This window comes from Nicotiana attenuata, unplaced genomic scaffold, assembly GCF_001879085.1.
Source record: "Nicotiana attenuata strain UT unplaced genomic scaffold, NIATTr2, whole genome shotgun sequence".
In the NCBI taxonomy this organism is placed as follows: Eukaryota; Viridiplantae; Streptophyta; class Magnoliopsida; order Solanales; family Solanaceae; genus Nicotiana; species Nicotiana attenuata.
In genome coordinates this window covers 690,939-710,254 of record NW_017670238.1, presented here as the reverse complement: position 1 = coordinate 710,254, position 19,316 = coordinate 690,939, and the positions used below count along the sequence as shown (strand labels likewise).

Below are 19,316 nucleotides of genomic sequence, written 5' to 3'. Positions count from 1 at the left end.
AAAAAGAGAAGGATCCACAAGTATAAGACCTTTGGTCTAAGGGGTGATGTGAAAATTTTCAGTAAGTCCAATTGGAGATCTGAAACTCGAATAGTAGCATGGGATATGAAAAAGAAAATCAGTTCGGTAATGAGGGAAAATTGTATAATTACCACACGGATTATGTCTAGCATGTGTAAGAAAAACAAAGTGAGTAGAATGATCACCGAGTTTAGTTATTGATGATAAAGTGATCATAGAAAGCTATAAAATCATGCCTAGTTATGTATCACGAGGGTAGTGCCATTGCACGAGACTCTAGTCTTCAGAGTACTGGTTAAAGACTTAGCTCACAACAATTCTATAAGTGTTTTCAGGAAGTTCTTAAGAAGATAAAGTGTGGGAAGTATAACTCATGATTGAGGTAGGTAAGAGAACTCTGGTAAAAAAAGTTCACCAGCCAAGATAGGAGTTCGACTTTGGACTCTAAAGATGACGGAGTTGTTGTCTAGAACAGGACTTGTTCCCCCTTAGTAGCCGTTGAGAAGGAGAAACAATTTGATGATCCCTATGTGTTGCAGTTGAAAGAGGAGATTCACAAGTATAAGACGATGGCTTTTGAATAAGGGAGAGATGATGGTACTTTGAGGTACTAGGACAGATTGTGTGTCCCAAACATAGATGGACTTAAAGAGGGAAGATCATGTTAGAAGCCCATAACTCTAGGCATTCTTTCCATCCAGTTTCCCAAAATATGCATCATGACCAAGGAGATTTATTGGTTGAACGACATGAAAAAGAACGTCGTAGACTTTATGGCCAGGCAGAGCATTTTATTTAAACAGTTCAGGATATGTCCTTGATGTTAAAAGTAATTGGGATGATCACATACCTCTCATTGACCTTGCTAATAATAACCTACCACTCTAATATCAAGATAGCACCGTACGAAGCTCTGTATGGGCGAAGGTGTAGATCACCAATTGGTTGGTTCGAAGTTGGAGAAGTGGAGTTGTTGGGACCCGATTTGGTCTATCAGACTATAGAGAAAGTTAAGTTGATTCAAGAGCGTTTGAAGACGGCTCAGAGCCGCCAAAAGTCCTATTCGAACGTGCGGCATAGTGACCTAGAGTTTCAAGTGGATGATTGGGTGTTTCTGAAAGTTTCGCCTATGAAAGGCGTTACAAGATTTGGGAAGAAGGGGAAGCATAGTCCCTGCTATATTGGGCCATATAGAATCTTGCAAAGGATCGGTCAATTAGCTTATGAGTTGGAGTTGCCACCATAATTAGTGGTGGTACAACCAGTATTTCACGTGTCGTGTTATAACATTCAAGTTTCCAGTTCTCAGATACTCATGTCAGTTCAGTACTCAGATACTCATGTCAGTTTCAGTACTCAGATACTCATGTCAGTTCAGCACTCAGATACTCATGTAAGCTCAATACTCAGCTACTCATGTTAGTCCAATACTTAGAGATTCATGCCAGCTTAGTACTCAGATTTCTCAAATATTCGTGCCAGTTCAATATTCATATATCCATGTTAGTTCAGTATTCACGTATCCATGGCAGACCAATATTCAGTCAATGCAGTAGTCATTCAGTTTAGTATCGCAACAGTTCAGTAATCATGTATTCATTCAGTTTAGTATGCATGTGTTAATGAAAGTTCATGTTTCCACCAGACCCGTTTAAGGTCCGGAGTTTGCAGAAGTTACAGTCAGGATAATCATTCGAGGATGAATGATCCCAAGGGGGAGATAATATAACACACCGTACATTCGGCTTAGGTATGAATGAGCTAATAGAGTAGTAAGGTTATATTTTGGACATGTGAAGTCCCATCGGGATGATTATGGGTGAGAATAGTTGTTTCAAAATCAAGATGGAAAGTGAGGTGCATAAGATTTGACAAAATTGACTAAGTTTGCAGAAGGTCTGTCTTCCAGAAGGGTTTAGTGAAAATGTGTAAGGAATTTCTGAAAACTCAAAGAATGAAAGTTGTAGGCCTTTGAAATAGCTTTCCAACAATATATTGTGGAGCCAAAACGGAGCTCTGTGCAAAACGTTATGCCCATTTTACAGAACAGTGCGCAACCACCGCGCCCGCACCGCGACCGCGGTGGTGAGGCAGTGTTCCAGCGATTTACCGCGGTCGGGACCGCGGTCAGGCCTACTGGGACGCGGTGGGCAACTTGGGAAGTCATTTTTTTAGCCCTATTTCGTCCCCCACAGCCCCAAAACATAAAAACTTGCTCTAGAAAGTAAAGCTCTCAAAAACCTAACTCCTTAAGGGTCCATCCACCATCCAAGGTAAGTTCTAATGGTGATTCTAAGTTAATTTTAATTTTCCAACATCTTATTAACATGGTTAAACCCTCTATATCATTAGATATTCGATTGGGACATCATTGTGAGAGAAGGAACCCTAGAACTCGAATTCAAGGGGATTGAACTTCAAAGAGGTAATGTCTTCACCCTCTAATTGATTCTAGCACTGGTTTAATGATTATAAACCCTAGTTCATAAGATATGAGTTGATGGGTTTGATAGAAAAGCATGAACTAGGTTTGGGGTGTTGATTGTTGATTATTGGTTAAGGATGTTGTTTACCTTATGGGTGATAAAGAATAATATTGATTATAATCATTCGAGACTTTAGAATTGTCTAGGAACAAGAGAATGGGTTATTGGGTGTAGAAACACCATTAATAATGGCTATGAAGCTTTATACCACCAAGTGTTTGAGAAAATGCCTAAGTAACCAAAACATGAGTATTATTGTTAATATGGAATCCCTTTGACTTGTATTGATATAGATTAAAGTTGAAAGGGTTGGCGAACGTTGTATTATGCTCAAGAGCAGGAAGTTAAGGTATGTGAGGCTAACTCTCTATGTTTGGGAATTTTAATGATTCTCCTACACTACGTTTCTTTTACGACGTTTCAATTGCCTCAGAAATATAGTTAAGTCTAGTTCCTTGAATAGTTGCAGAATTTCTATTCTCTAGCTTCATAACTCGTTCACCACTTTCATTCTGAACGTTGTGAGCTCAGTGCGTATTCAATATAGACTTGGGTTTGATGCCCCCGAGTCTTAGTATAGATTACTCAGTATGCCATAAAAAGTTGAAGTTTCAGTGTTCATAATCAGTTCAAGAATACATGTCTCAGTCTAGTCCCATTCAGTATTCCAGTATTATGTAACTCAGTGTGATCCAGTATTCCAGTATCATGTAACTCAGTGTGATTCAGTATTTCATTATCATGTATTGCAGTTTGATTCTTAATTCCTGAATGTTGAACACCTGTATTTGGGCCTGAGGCCGCAGTTTATGCTTTATGCATCTTTGGGCCTGAGGCTGCAGTTTATGCTTTATGCATTTTGGACCTGAGGTCGCAGTTGTATACGTATACTTGGGCCCGAGGCCGCAGTTGTGCACATATATATATATTGGGCCTGAGGCCGCAGTTTATTTATTCAGATAAACAGGTTGTTCATCATTCAGAAGAGGGAGTATTCATATCCTTACTTCCTTTGTTCAGTTCAATTATTAGTTATCAGTTCAGTTATCAGTTATCAGTTATCAGTTTAGTTATCAGTTATCAGTTATCATTTCAGTTTCAGTTTCAATAGTTATTATTTCAGTTATCAATTATCAATTCTCAGTTATCAACTTAGTTTCAATTTCAGCATTTTCAATTCTTTCTTTCAGTTACTTTACATACCAGTGCAATTCAAATGTACTGACGTCCCTTTTGCCCGGGGCCTGCATCTCACGGTGCAGGTAATGATTTAAAGGTTGATGATTCAGAGCGCTAGGATTCTTGTACCAGCTATTTGGTGATCCCAGTTCTTTCGGGGCATTATCATTACTACAGTCTTCAGTATTTTCAGACAGTCAGTGTTTTCAGTACAAATTAGAGGCTTCATAGACTAGAGTAACAGTTAGACAGAGTCTCAGGCTTTTCATGTTAAGCAATGTTGGCTACATATATGTTTCAGAATTGTATTAGTATTTACGCACTTTGATTTATATCATCCAGACTTTCAGTATATCAGCATGTGTTAGTTTATCTTCAGCTTTCAGTATGTTATGATATCACATGTTGATTCAGCCAGCCAGTTGGTTCGCTTGGTCACATGTAGTCAGGCACCGAGTGCCGTGTTACGTCCAGGCCTAGGTTCGGGGCGTGACATCCTCAACGCACCATTATCTCCAATAGTGACCTCCTTAGCATCACCGTGCTGGGCCGTGTCCTTAAGGACAAGCAGATGGGGGTCATCATACTCACGCTCCCTGATACGATCATAAAGAGAAGACTGAGAGACCACACAAGCCAATACTCGACTCGGCTCAGAAATATCCAATCTCACAAACTGGCTGGCTAAGGCCTGAACATCCAATGCCATGGGCCTCTCTGCTGCTGGTAGATATGCTAAACTCCCCAAACTCTCTGCCCGTCGACTCAAAGCATCGGCCACCACATTGGCCTTCCCAGAGTGGTACAAAATGATAATATCATAATCCTTAAGTAGCTCTAACCACCTCCTCTGACGCAAATTAAGGTCCTTCTGCTTGAACAGATGTTGTAAACTCCGCTGATCAGTGTAGATCTCACAAGGGACACCGTACAAATAGTGCCGCCATATCTTCAAGTCATGAACAATAGCTGCTAGCTCAAGGTCGCGGATAGGATAGTTCTTTTCATGCACCTTCAGTTGTCTGGATGCATAGGAAATCACCTTACGGTCCTGCATCAACACCGGGACGAGACCAACTCGCGACGCATCATAATAAACAGTATAAGACCCCGAACCTGAAGGCAAAACCAATTCCGGGGTTGTAGTCAAAGCTGTCTTGAGCTTTTGGAAGCTCTCCTCACACTCTTCTGTCCACCTGAACGGATCAGCCTTCTGGGTCAGCCTGGTCATAGGTGCTGCAATAGATGAGAATCCCTCAATAAATCGACGGTAATACCCCACCAAACTAAGGAAGCTCCGGATCTCTATAGCTGAGGACGGTCTTGGCCAACTCTACACTGCTTCCACCTTCTTCGGATTCACCTTGATCCCTTCACTCGATACCACATGGCCCAAAATGCAACGGAATCTAACCATAACTCACATTTTGAGAACTTTGCATATAACTTCTTTTCTCTCAAGGTCTGAAGCACTGTCCTCAGGTGCTGCTCATAATCTTCCCGACTCTGGGAGTACACTAGAATGTCGTCAATAAAGACAATGACGAATGAGTCAAGATAAGGCTGAAATACATTGTGCATCAAATGCATAAATGCTGCTAGGGCGTTGGTCAGCCCAAATGACATTCTAAGGAACTCATAATGACCATACTGAGTCCTGAAAGCAGTCTTCGGGATATCTGGCTCCCGAATCTTCAACTGATGATAACCTGAACGCAAGTTAATCTTGGAAAACACTCTGGCACCCTGTAACTGATCAAATAGGTCATCAATACGAGGCAAAGGATACCTGTTCTTCACTGTGACTTTGTTCAACTGGCGATAATCAATGCACATACGCATAGAACCATCCTTTCTCTTCACAAACAGGACGGGAGCACCCCAAGGCAACACACTGGGCCGAATGAAGCCCTTATCAAGCAATTCCTGTAACTGTTCCTTCAACTCCTTCAACTCAGGAGGGGCCATATGATAAGGAGGAATAGAGATGGGCTAAGTGCCCGGCAACAAATCAATGCCAAAATCAATATCTCTGTCGTGCGGCATGCCCGGAAGAGCAGTTGGAAACACATCAGGGAAATTCCTCACTACTGGGACTGACTCGACTGTAGGGGTATCAATACTGACATCTCTCACATAAGCTAGACACGCCTCATCCCCCTTCTCAACCATTTATTGAGATTTAAGAAATAAAATAACTTTGCTGGGAGTGTAATCTAAGGTACCCCTCTACTCTAATCGCGGTAAACCTGGCATAGCCAGCGTCACGGTCTTGGCGTGACAAACAAGAATAGATAATAGGGCGACAACCAGTCCATGCCCAAGATAATATCAAAATCTACCATGCTAAGCAATAATAAATCGGCTCTGGTCTCAAAACCACTAATAACAATCAAACACGACAGATATACGCAGTCCATAACAAGAGAATCACCCACAGGAGTGGACACATAAACAGGGAAACTCAAAGAATCCCGAGATACGCCCAAATGCGGGGAAAAATAAGATGACACATAAGAATAAGTGGAGTCTGGATTGAATAGAACCGATGCATCTCTATGACAGACCGGAACAATACCTGTAATGACAGAGTCGGAAGCAATGGCCTCTGTACGAGCAGGAAGGGCATAGTATCTGACCTGGCCTCCCCCTTTAGGGCAGCCTCTACCTCCCCGACCTCCACCTTGGGCTGGCTGAGCAGGTGGGGTGGCAGCTGGTGCTGTAATCATAGCCTGGGGACCCGGTAGAGCATGCTATGGCTGAAAAGTCTGTGGAGGTGCACCCTTCCTAAGTTTGGGGCAATCCCTCACCATATGGCCAGTGTCGCCACACTCAAAACAAGCTCTGGGAGGGTGTGGTTGTTGCGGCTGACTCGGGCTAGGTCTGCTAGATTGACCGCTGATAGCACCCCGTGTAGGAGGCACACTAGATACTGGAGGTGCATAATAAGACTCTTGAGGTCTAGGAGGAGCTGGAATACCACTGGCGGCTGGAAGAGCTGAATGAACAGGGCGACTCACATAGCCCCTACCATGACGAACTGCAGCTGGGGCACAGGCACCAGAATAATGGCCAGACTCTCGAGACCTCTTGGCCTCTCTTTCCCCCCTATCCCGAGCAAGCATGCCCTCCACTCTCCTAGCAATACTCACCACCTGCTGATACGAGATATCCATCTCTAGCTCCCGGGCCATGCTAGTTCTGATGCTGGGATGGAGTCCCTCAATAAACCGACAAATCCTCTCTTGAAATGTAGAAACCAAGGTCGGTGCATGTCTAGCCAAGTCACTGAAACGGACTGCATACTCTGAAATAGTCATAGTACCCTGGTGCAACTGCTCAAACTCCGCGCGCCGTCCCTGAGGCTCTAGAGGACATACTCTCTCAAAAACATGTCCAAGAACTGAGTCCATGTAAGGGAAGCTGCCTCAGCCGGACTGTCCAACTCATAAGTATGCCACCACTGATAGGCTGCTCCTCGAAGCTAAAAAGCAGTGAAAGAAACCCCACTCGACTCTGCTATGCCCATAGTACGGAGGATACGGTGGCACTCCTCCAGAAATCCCTGAGCATCCTCTAATGCTAGACCACTGAATGTAGGAGAGTCGTACTTCTTGTACCTCTCGAGCCTACGCTGCTCCTCCTCTAAAACTGCCGCCCTACCCTCGGGCTGAACTGGGGCTATAGGTGGTACCGTTATAACCTCTGGAATCTGATCAACCTCAACCCGCTGCTCTGGGGTGCGGGCGGCAGGAGTTTTGCTCCTCCCCGGGCCTGAGATGTGGCTGGAGCAAGGGGAATCAACCCTGCCTGAGCTAGAGTACCAAACATGCTCAGGAACTGTGCAAGGGTCTCCACAAGAGCTGGTGTAGTAGTAGTAGGCACCTCAGGTGTCTGCGCTCCGACTGGAGCTACTGGTGGCTCCTCTGTAGCAGCTTGCTCGGGTGCTCTGGCTGCACCACGTGGGCATCCCCGGCCCCGTCCTCGGGCGGCTCTAGTAGGGGGCGCGGGTGCCTGGTCATCTCCGGCTGCATGTGTCCTCACCATCTGTGAGAGAATAGAAGACATCAGTTTAGAATTTTCAAAGTCAATAATCTCACACGACAAGGAATCAAATGAAGTGGAATTTTCCTAACAGTTCCATAGCCTCCCGAAGATAAGTACGGACGTCTCCATAGCGATCCGCGAGACTCTAATAAATCGGCTTGTGACTCATGACTCCTATGAACCTAGAGCTATGATACCAACTTGTCACGACCCAAGTTCTCCCTCCATGAACCGTCGTGACGGCACCTAATCTCTACGACTAGGTAAGCCTAACATTTGAGGAAAATGAAACGGAAACATAAAAGCTAACAACTAACAGGTAAACTTTAATAAGAAATTAAGATGCTGCTCGGCATATACATTGACCAGTCTCGAAATGTACATAAGCTCTCCCAAAACTCAGAATATCATAAGTGTCACGACCCAATTCCATTATAGGCCGTGATGGCGCCCAACACCGTTGTTAGGCTTAACACTGATCAACTAGTGGTTTCCCGTTTAAATAAATTATTAAGTAGTAACATTTCTTTATTGGTTAAAAAGATTTAGAAATTGGCGGGTGTAATATAAATAAGCTGAAGCAATAAGTACTAATCAGAATCATGTAAGCAAACCCAAAATCATAAGTCTACTAGTGAGTGTGCCAAGACCTGGTGTCACTAGTGTGTGGGCAATCTAGTAGAATATACAAAAGAATACTGCTAGCCTACTGTCTGAGAGGAAATAGACAGAAAAGTAAAACATAAGGAAGACTCCAGCTGCAGAACGGCTCGGAAGGCAGCTCACCGTGAAGTCTCGAAGTGGGGATCAACTACGCGCGCCGGACGGGCAACTAGATGCACCTGCCTCAGATCCTGTACAATTAAGTACAGAAGTGTAGTATGAGTACATAAACAACATGTACCCAGTAAGTTTCAAGTCTAACCTCGAAGAAGTAGTGACGAGGGGTCGACTTAGACACTTACTATGAGCTAACAATAATATAATTAAAGAGTTATGCTAAGCATGGATATCATGAATAATACTGAAAGCTCAATAACAGAAAGTGATAAGTTCTTCTTTCACAATTATGATTTCAACTTCAGTCATATCATTTAACAGCTTACATTTCAAGGAATTTAAGCAGTATAAATCATGGAGAGTTCCAAATAATTATTATGTGCAAATTATGCCGAGGTCGTACGGCCGATCCGACATAATATTTAAACTGTACACTACCGGAGGGTCGAACGGCGCGAACCATAGATGCATCTATTTACTACCGAGACGCTCGGCCCGATCCACAAATAATAATTATTTTTAAGGAAACATAAATTTCTCATTTACAGCCAAGTATCTCATACAAACCTTCAAGTAAGTAAATTTAACCTTATAAAATTCTTTTTATCAATTTCTAACATGACTTAAGTGATTATATTAGCAAGTAAGGACGCAAACATTTCAAATATAGCATGATACGAGTCCTAAACTACCCGGACAATAGCATAATAGTAGCTACGTACGGACTCTCATCACCTCGTACGTACCTAGCCCCCACAAATAGGTACAAACATTTATTTAATTCACCTATGGGGTTAATTCCCTCTTACAAGGTTAGAAAGGAGACTTACCTCGTCTCAAAGCCTACTTTCCAATACAAGAATGCGCTCAAACCTCCAAATTCAATGCCAAACGACTCGAAACTAGTCATACATTACATAAACTAATCAATTTATGCTCAAAAGTTCATATCTCCACTATTAAAGTGATTACCCACCCCAAATTGCAAGATTCCTAAAATTCACCCCTGGGCCCACGTGCCCGGATTCCGAAAATTTTCGAAGAAAGTTGTTACCCATAGCCTTAGGAACATAAATATATAATTTTTACTAAGTTCCATAACCAATTTCGTGGACAAATCTCATTTTTATCAAAAACCTAGGTTTTTATCTAAACCCTTGATTTTCACTAATTTTTACATGTTAATCTACCCATAATCTATGTATTTAACTCATGTTGTGTAGAAATTACTTATCTAAAAGTGCTAGGTGAAAACCCTCTTCCAAAAGCTCCAAAAATCGCCTAAGAGATGAAGTAAAATGAAATAAATAGCCTAAGTCCCGCGACACCAGGTTCGCAAATGCGAGGGTCTCAAATGCAACAAAAGCCTCGCAAATGCGAAGCCTGGGCTTCAGCTGCTGGGGTCACAAATGCGACCAAAGAGTCGCAAATGCGACTTCTGCTGGGATCGCAAATGCGGTGTAAGTGTCGCAAATGCGAACACTGCCTGGGTCGGTCTCCTTCGCAATTGCGAAGCCCTCATCGCAAATGTGAGGTTCACATTTGCGAACAATCTCTCGCACTTGCGAGACCTGCAGCTGTTGCCAAGAACACCAGAAATCTGGTGTGTTTTCAACTCCTTCCACACGTTTGAAACTCACCCGAGCCCTCGGGGCTCCACACCAAATACTCACACAAGTCTAACAACATCATACAAATTTGCTCACGCAAGCGGAACACCGAAATAACATCAAAAACCACGAATTGGATGCCAAAACGCATGAATTTACTCATGAACTCTAAAAACTTCTAAAACACTTCCGCGCGTCTGATTCCTATCAAATCAACTCGGAATGACGCCAAACTTTGTGTGAAAGTCTTAAATGATATTACGGACCTACTACAACTTCCATAACTGAAATCTGAACCCGATATAAAAAAGTCCACCCTCGGTCAAACTTTCCAAAAACTTCAAGTTCTAACTTTCGCCAAATGACTCCGAAACGACCTACGGACCTTCGAATCCACTTCCAGACGCGCTCCTAAATCCAGAATTACCATACAGAGCTATTCCTAGGCTCAGAATCCCAAACGGATGCCTATAATGTAAAAATACATTTTAACCCAAACTTATGGAATTTGCTCTAATTGCCAAGTTTCATTATTAGGCGCCGAAACGCCCCCGGGTCACCCAAAACCCAATCCGAACATACGCCCAAGTACGAAATCATCATACGAACCTATTGGAACCGTCAAATCCCAATTCCGAGGTCGTTTACTCAAAATGTTGACCGAAGTCAAACTTGGTCTTTTAAGTCATCCTTAAGGAACCAAGTTTTCCGATTTCAACCCAAACTCTTTCAAATTCCGAACTACCCATCTCCGCAAGTCATAAATCAGTAAAAGCAAGTACAGGAGGTCTTATTTAGGGGAACGGGGTTCTAGAAAGCAAAACAACCGGTCGGGTCGTTACAATAAGTCACAAGCTACAGAAAGAAAACAATGCTTCCATACTCTAGAGTCTAAACAAAAGAAAATACAAGAAATGTTTGACATGGGGAGGAGTAGATAGGGACTCCGAGGTCTGCGGACGCGGAAGATATACCTTGAAGTCTCTACAGCTGTCTCGCCTCACTGGTAATGTGGCTGATAAGCGGTACCTGGATTTGCACACAAAAAACATGTGCAGGGAAGGGCATGAGTCCACCACAATGGTACCCAGTAAGTGCCAAGCCTAACCTCAGTCGAGTAGTGACGAGATCTGGTCAGGGCACTAGTATAAATATAATGAAATAAGACAGAGTGAATATCGCAGTAAAAATAAATACGGAAATCTAACAGGTATCGTCTCGTAGTCCCAAACGTAAATGTGTAGGGGGATCTACCGGAATACCGTTCCGTAGTCCCAATGTAAATATGCAGTGCAGAGGGATTTCCTAGAATACTGTTCCGTAGTCCAAAAGTAAATATGCAGTACATGGGGATCTCCCGAAATACCGTTCCGTAGTCCCAAAGTAAATATGCAGCTCAACCAACAGAAATAACAGTTACAGCAAGAAAACCTACAGTTTGGACTAAGTTCAAGTCAAGGAAAGCAGGTAATTTCACTAAACATGCTGCACAGAGTTCAGATAGACAGTTAAAACACGTGGCATGCTATTCTAGACTAAACAGGATAGTGACATATGCTAGTGTAGTTCAAATAAGGAGAAACAGGTTATGACTTAGTAAAAATGGAGTCTTACAACAAATAGCACGTGTACGTACTCGTCACCTCACCTACACGGCGCTCACGTATCAAAAAAATACCAAATCCTAAGGGGAGTTCCCCCACACAAGGTTAGGCAAGCCACTTACATCGAACCAAGCTCAAATCAATCTATCACAATGCCTTTCCCACGAATATCCGGCTCCGAGCGGCCAAAATCTAGCCAAAATCAATTACATAACATAATATATAACTACAAGAAACTAATCTAGCTAATGAAATCAAAGCTAACGCAAGAAATTGGAAAATCGCCTAAAAAGCCTCCCCGAGCCCACATCTCGGAATCGGGTAAAAGTCACCAATTATGAACACCCATTCACTCACGAGTTCACTCCTACCAAAATTATCCAAATCCGATGCCTAAATCCCAATCAAAACTCAAAAATTCGGTTGAAGAACTTTTCCCCCATTTTCCCAACTTCTCACCCAAATTCCTTAATTTAGTGAAGAAAACAACTATGGATTAATGAAATACAACCAAAATCGAGTTATTAATCATTGCCCCAAAGCTCTATCTGAAAATCCCTCGAAGAATCGCCAATTTTCGAGCTCTCAAGTCCAAAAATGAAGAATGAATTCAAACCCTCGAAATCCTCTCTTTTCTGCCCAGTGAACCCGCTTCTGCGAAGCTTTAACCGCATCTGCGGTCCCGCACCTATGGAAAATCCATCGCAGGTGCGAAGGCGGCTTAAATGGGCTGGGTTCACATCTGCAAGCACTGGGCCGCACCTGCGAGCCCGCTCCTGCGTTCCCCTACCGCTTCTGCGCATCCACTTCTGCGGACCAATCGTCGCACCTGCGATCCCAGCTAGTCAGGGCAAAAACTGCTTCTGAGGCTCCATGGCTGCTTCTGCGGCCCAAAGTACGTAGGTGCGGAAACACCAGGTGCAGCAGCTTCAGCAATTGCATAAGTCCAACTCTCATTCTGTTAAGCACCCGAAACTCACACGAGGCCCCCGGGACCTCAACCAAATATGCCAACAAGTCCTAGAACACCATACGAACTTAGTCGAGTCCTCAAATCACATCAAACAACGCTAAAATCACGATTCATCCTCCGATTCAAACTTAAAGAACTTGAAACTTGCAAATTCGACAACCAATGCTGAAACCAACCAAACCACATCCGATTGACCCCAAATTTTGCACACAAGTCATATTCAACACTACGGACCTACTCCAACTTCCGAAATCGTATTCCGACCCCGATATCAAAAATTCCACTATCGGTCCAAACTCTAAAAATTTGACTTTTGCCATTTGAAGCCTAAATGGGTTACGGTCCTTCAAAACACAGTCCGGACACGCCCCTAAGCCCAAAATTACCCAACGGAGCTAACAAAAATAATGGAACTCCATCCGAAGTCGTCTTCACACATTTCCGACTACGGTCCAAATTCTAAGACTTAAGCCTTCATTTAGGGACCAAGTATCCCAAAATACTTCAAAACCCAAAACGAAACCTCACGGAAAGTCACAACAGCAGAAATAGATATGGCGGGAGCAGTTAATATGGGATCGGGGCTCTAACTCTCAAAACGACCAGCCGGGTCGTTACATAAATGGAAAAGGGCCAAAACTGACCCTGAACTATTGGCCAAGGGCTAAATTTTATCCTCCGTCCACTTATAGGTTTAAAACTACCCTCAAGAAATACCCGGGTTAGGAGATCTAACCAAGCATGCGAAATGCGACATTGAATCAAGAAAGTCAAAAAAGAAAAAGCCAAACCTTAGAGTTCGCTGCAGGTATAATACCTATTTCTTATGACTTCTAGGGACCCCTGGAAAAAAAAGGTAAAATCAAAAAGAAAGAAGAGAAATTGGGCCATCTTTCTCGAGAGAAGGTCACATGTTTGATGATCGCTAATGCACACAAAACCAATCTCATAATTTATTTTGCAGGCAGAAGGAAAGAGAAAACGAGCGAAACGAAGTGGAGCGAGGGGGAGAGAGGATCTACTTGGAATTGGTTGTCAATGAATCCCAAGTATGACATAGATAAAGGAAAGAAAATCATTGAGAAAAAAAAAACCTCATCTATTTACTTAGTCAGAGTCATTGTTTTACTCTTTCTATCTGCATGACTTTTTTAGGAATTACTCATATCCAAAACAGTTTTTCACAAGCATCCCACCCCATACAACTAGTTGGGGAGCTGTTCAGAAAAGTTTTTGATTTATCTATTATTATAGGCAGACAACACTAACACTCCTGATATAACAATAAAAGCAAGGCGTGTATTTTCTAAATTACCCGACACAAATACTAACCAACCCGAAAACATAAAATCTCATCGAGAAAATTATTATTCAACTATGTATTGTTGTTCTACTTCCTCCCTCTTCTTTATTCTTCTTAATATTATGACTTGATTTTTTTTAATGAACACCAGGTGGTCAAATTAGCCCAAAATTGATAGGGTAATATTGGTTAGTGTCTAAGCTTAGTTATTTGACATCTAATCCTTCACAAGAAATAATAAATTAAATTATGCATATTCATTACTCCTAATAGTCAATATTAATTTCTTATGGATGATCTCAATTTGAGGCCAACATTTTTTCCTAGAATACCAGCTTTCGCTACTTTATTCTTTCATGAAAATTAAAACGACCAAAACCTTATTTCATTTTTAATTAGAAGACCTATGAAAGAATCGTGATATTTATCCTGCATCCGTTTTTGATATTTAGTTGCTTTCGTTTATAACATATATGGTAATTTTATGATTTCTCTGTATGTATATAGATCTATCCATATATTATTATATTATTGGTAAAAAATTACAAATAAAAGAAAGAAAAAATAGTTTCTTTCATTATGATTATGATTAATTGGCAAAAAAAAATAATCTAAGATAAGGTGAAAAACGGATTTATGGTGGGTTTGGCATTTTTTTTAGTTCGATAAATTTGTTGGGCAAATTTACCCATGGGCAAATTTTTAGGGTCAAAAGTCAAAAGTCACAAGTATTGTCCATAGGGCAACCGAGGGGTAATACTTCTTAAATTTGTAATTTTACCCATGAGACAAGCGGGGTCAAAAAATCAATAATGGCACCGAAATATCATATTTGTGCAAATCACCCAAAAAGGAAAGAAAGTTTTCTGGTGGGCTAATTCACTCTAGCCCAACTGCAACCTATACTTTCAACGAGATTTTTCTTTAGAAATTGTATATTTTTAGGCGCTCCCAAAAATAATACCGATAAAATATTTTTTATTATATATAAATGATATACATATTTTATATACTTTTTGACTAGTGAATGCAATTAGTTTCGACCGACAGACCAATTTTATATTTTGCCCTTTTTTCTTCTTCTTTTTGTGTTCAGCCTTCTACGCTATGTGAGACCATCAATCGAAGCTTAGTGTGATGACCCGCCACGTCATCATGCCACATAGACGCCATTTGGCATATATTAATGCCATGTGGAAGCTTACATATGAAGAAGGCTAGCATTTGTGAGAAGATTCTAGAGAAGTATGGACATTTCCTTAGGAAGAACCTAGATCCTTATGGATCTACTAGGAAATTCCTTGGAATCTTGTAGGCTTATAGAGAATTCTAGAGAAAGCCCTTATCTTGTAAATATTAAGGACTTGTGTAATTATTATTATTTACACACTAGCCCCTAGGAGACTAGTATATAAAGGGGGCCATTCATTTGTAATTCATCAAGCAAATAACTCAAGTTCTCTCTAATACAAAGCTTCCTTTAGCAATTCTCTTGTGTTCTTTCTACCATTCTCTTAGAGATCTTGAGTGTAGTAAGGCTGACTTGGCATAGCAAGAACGTGAGCAAGTTGTGCAAGATCGTGAGTGAGTTGTCAAGTGTCGCACGTGTACTTAGCTAACGACTAAGGACGTGACAACGTGGTATCAGAGCAAAGGTTGCAACTAAGGGAATGGCGAACGACGGAGAAATTAACGCTGCCAACACCCAAGCCAACGTCATCCAGGATGCTGCTAGCAAGAGCGACCGTAACAAAAAGAGGAATTCCACCAACAAGAGCCAGGAGGTGCCAACCGAGGTTGTGTCAAATGAAGGGCTTACATCCCAAGAACCATCTTCCATTAAGGAGAGCGAGGATAAAGTGGAGGTCCTGCCTGAGGACGTCTCGCTCGGCAAAGAGTGGGTGATGAAGATGAACGCGGGGATGGACGCCGTGGAGATCTTTGGCCAACGCTTGGGGAGGATGGAAGGCACCCTTAGCGTTCTTGAGGGGCACACTATTGAAGAGATTGAGAGTATCCGAAATTACTTGGAGGGACATACACAGACTGAGATGGAACTAAGGCAAACCATCACTGCCTTAGAGTGCAGACTCATGGAGGCTTTGAGTACTATCGATGCTATGAAGGCAAAGATAGAGTCACTCGAGGAGCATGTCAATGCTGGCGTGACCGAGGTAGCTAGCAATGTTGTAGTGACGAGGGAGGCCCAGATCGAGGCTCCCAAACTCCCGGTGTTCAAAGGTGTTCGTGATGCACAAGAAGTGGAAAACTTCATTTGGCACTTGGAGAACTACTTCAGGCACGGAAAAGTGAGGGACGACGAGGCCAAGATCAACACTGCCGTGTTGTGTCTCTCAGAGACTGCCATGTTATGGTGGAGAAGGAAGATGGCCGACATGGATAAAGGTATATGTACTATTAGCACGTGGGATCAGTTCAAAGCCATGTTCAAGCGACAGTTCTTTCCAAACAATGTCTTGTACGAGGCAAGGCGCAAGCTCAGGGAGTTGAAGCAAACAGGGAGCATACATGACTATGTCAAGCAGTTCACTACCCATATGCTTCAAATTCCCAACCTGACCAATGATGACTTGTTGTTCGACTTCATGGACGGGTTGCAAAATTGGGCTAAGCAGGAGTTACAACGTCGGCAAGTCGTGGATATAGACCAAGCCATAGTGGAGGCTGAATCATTGATGGATTTCAGGCATGACAAGCACGACAAAGGCAAAGGTAAGGAGTTAAAGGTTAGCTATGTCAAAGGTGGGGGAGACCGTGGCAAAGACAAGGAGATACAACAACAATACTCGAAGACTCAAGATCCCAAAAAGTCGAGTGGCCGTCAGGGCTACGCCGAGAAGAAGGCGCAGGCCGAGAAGAAGGGATGCTATATATGCGGAGGGCCACACGGCTTCAGGAATTTTCCTGACCTCAAGAGCCTCAGTGCCATGGTCCGTGAACGGAAGAATCAGCCGCAAGGAGAGAGTCCGGGAACCGCAAAGTTGGGTATGATCGGATTATGTGGTGCTGTCATGAAGCAAGCTATCCAACCTACCGAGAATGGCAATCAGTACGTGGATCTCACCATCAACAACAAGCCCGCTTGTGTAATGGTGGATACTGGAGCAACTCATAATTTCGTGACTGAGGCTGCCGCAAAGAGACTAGAATTGAAGCTTGCTCCAACCAACTCTCGCGTCAAGACCGTGAATGCCTAGGTACAGAATGCTCGTGGGGTAGCTAATGGAGCTGGTGTCAAATTGGGAACTTGGAAAGGTATGACAAACTTTACCGTAACCGCTATGGATATCTTTGACATCATACTGTGGCAAGAGTTCTTTAGACATTGTCATACTTTGATCGACCCCTGCCTCCAACGTCTCTTGGTTATGGAGCGAGAAGGAGCTTGCATGGTACCTACGGTGACTATGCCACACGGACAGATCCAAGCACAACTCTCAGCTATGCAGGTTGTCAAGGGGATCAAGAAGGGGGATCCGACGTTCGTGGCAACCATTGCAAGTCTAGAGGAAGACAAGAATTTTCAAGAGATAGTGTCGCCTTGCATAGAGAAGTTGCTTGAGGAAAACAAAGATGTCATGCCCGAGGAGTTGCCTAAGAACTTGCCGCCTAGGCGAGAGGTGGATCACAAGATTGAGTTGGAGCCAGAGGCTAAGCCACCCGCATTTGCCCCATATCGTATGGCACCGCCCGAGCTAGAGGAGCTTAGGAATCAATTGAAAGAGCTGCTAGATGCTGGTCACATTCGCCCATCAAAGGCACCTTTCGGCGCACCAGTATTGTTCCAGAAGAAGAAGAAGGATGGATCGTTGCGTTTGTGCATAGACTACCGAGCACTTAATAAGGTCACAGTGAAGAATAAGTACCCGATCCCGCTCATTGCTAACTTGTTCGATAGACTTGGGCAAGCCAAGTACTTTACCAAGGTGGATCTTCGAAAGGGCTACTACCAGGTTCGCATTGCGGAAGGGGATGAGCCAAAGACAGCATGTGTGACGAGATATGGAGCCTTATGCACCGGCCACATTTTGCACCCTTATGAACAAGATTTTCCATCCCTACCTTGATCAGTTCGTGGTAGTCTACCTAGACGACATAGTCATCTCAGCAACACCTTGGAGGAGCACATGGAGCACTTAAGGAAGGTTTTCCAAGTCTTGCGTGAGAACGAGCTATACATCAAGAGGGAGAAATGTGAGTTTGCACAATCAAAGGTGCACTTCCTGGGCCATGTCATTAGCAATGGCGAGCTACGCATGGACGAGGCTAAGGTACGTGCTATCCAAGAGTGGGAGGCACCTACAAAGGTAACTGAGTTGAGATTCTTCCTTGGCCTTGTTAACTACTATCGTCGGTTCATTAGTGGCTACTCATCCAAGGTCGCACCATTGACTGAGTTGCTAAAGAAGAACAAGCCATGGGTTTGGACGGAGCATTGTCAAAAGGCATTTGAAGGCCTTAAGGCAGCTGTAATAGAGGAGCCAATCTTGGCGTTACCTGACTTTGCCAAGACATTTGAGGTGCACACAAATGCCTCAGACTTCGCCATTGGGGGTGTCCTGATGCAGGATAAGCATCCCATAGCGTTTGAGAGCCGCAAGTTAAATGAGACGGAGCGGCGTTACACAGTACAAGAGAAGGAAATGACTGTCATTGTGCATTGCCTTCGTACATGGCGACATTATCTGCTCGGGTCGAGTTTCGTGGTCAAGACCGACAACATGGCTACTAGCTACTTTCAGACGCAGAAGAAGCTCACGCCAAAATAGGCTAGGTGGCAGGATTTCTTAGCCAAGTTTGATTATGTGATGGAGTACAAGCCAGGCAAAGGTAACATTGTAGCCGATGCCTTGAGCCGGAAAGCCGAGCATGCTGCAATCACTTCAACAAGATGGGACATTCGTGAGGCTATAAAAAAAGGCATGCAACATGATCCAGCAGCCAAACAACTTATCGAGTTAGCCAACCAGGGCAAGACGAGACGTTTTTGGGTAGAAAATGGCCTATTGCTTACCACGGGTCGGCGGGTCTACGTGCCTAAGTTTGGAGACATTAGACGGCGGATCATAAGGGAGATTCATGACACAATGTGGGCTGGTCATCCAGGCCAACGTCGCACCAGGGCCTTGGTTGAGTCAGTCTACTATTGGCCACGCATGCGAGATGATATAAAATGTTATGTGCAGACTTGTCTTGTATGTCAGCAGGACTAGGTTGAGCAACAACAGCTCGGAGGACTTTTGGACCAACTACCAGTTGCAGAGCGTCCATGGGAGAGCGTGACTATGGACT

At 43.3% G+C, this 19,316-nt stretch overlaps 1 protein-coding gene and 1 pseudogene across 1 annotated transcript; one reads left to right on the top strand and one right to left on the bottom strand.

The window, feature by feature from the left end:
- Positions 1-12,684, bottom strand: part of LOC109236434 — an 81,428-nt pseudogene extending 68,744 nt beyond the window's left edge.
- A 5,467-nt stretch (positions 12,685-18,151) lies between these two features.
- LOC109236432 (uncharacterized mitochondrial protein AtMg00860-like) lies at positions 18,152-18,793 on the top strand. Its single transcript, XM_019402616.1, has one exon. The coding sequence runs from the start codon at positions 18,152-18,154 to the stop codon at positions 18,791-18,793; it is 642 nt and encodes a 213-aa protein (XP_019258161.1).
- The last annotated feature ends 523 nt before the right edge of the window (positions 18,794-19,316 follow it).

Bases quoted from the DNA above. Each gene is read 5' to 3' on its own strand.
- LOC109236432 (XM_019402616.1), top strand. From the start codon at position 18,152: ATGGAGCACTTAAGGAAGGTTTTCCAAGTCTTGCGTGAGAACGAGCTA.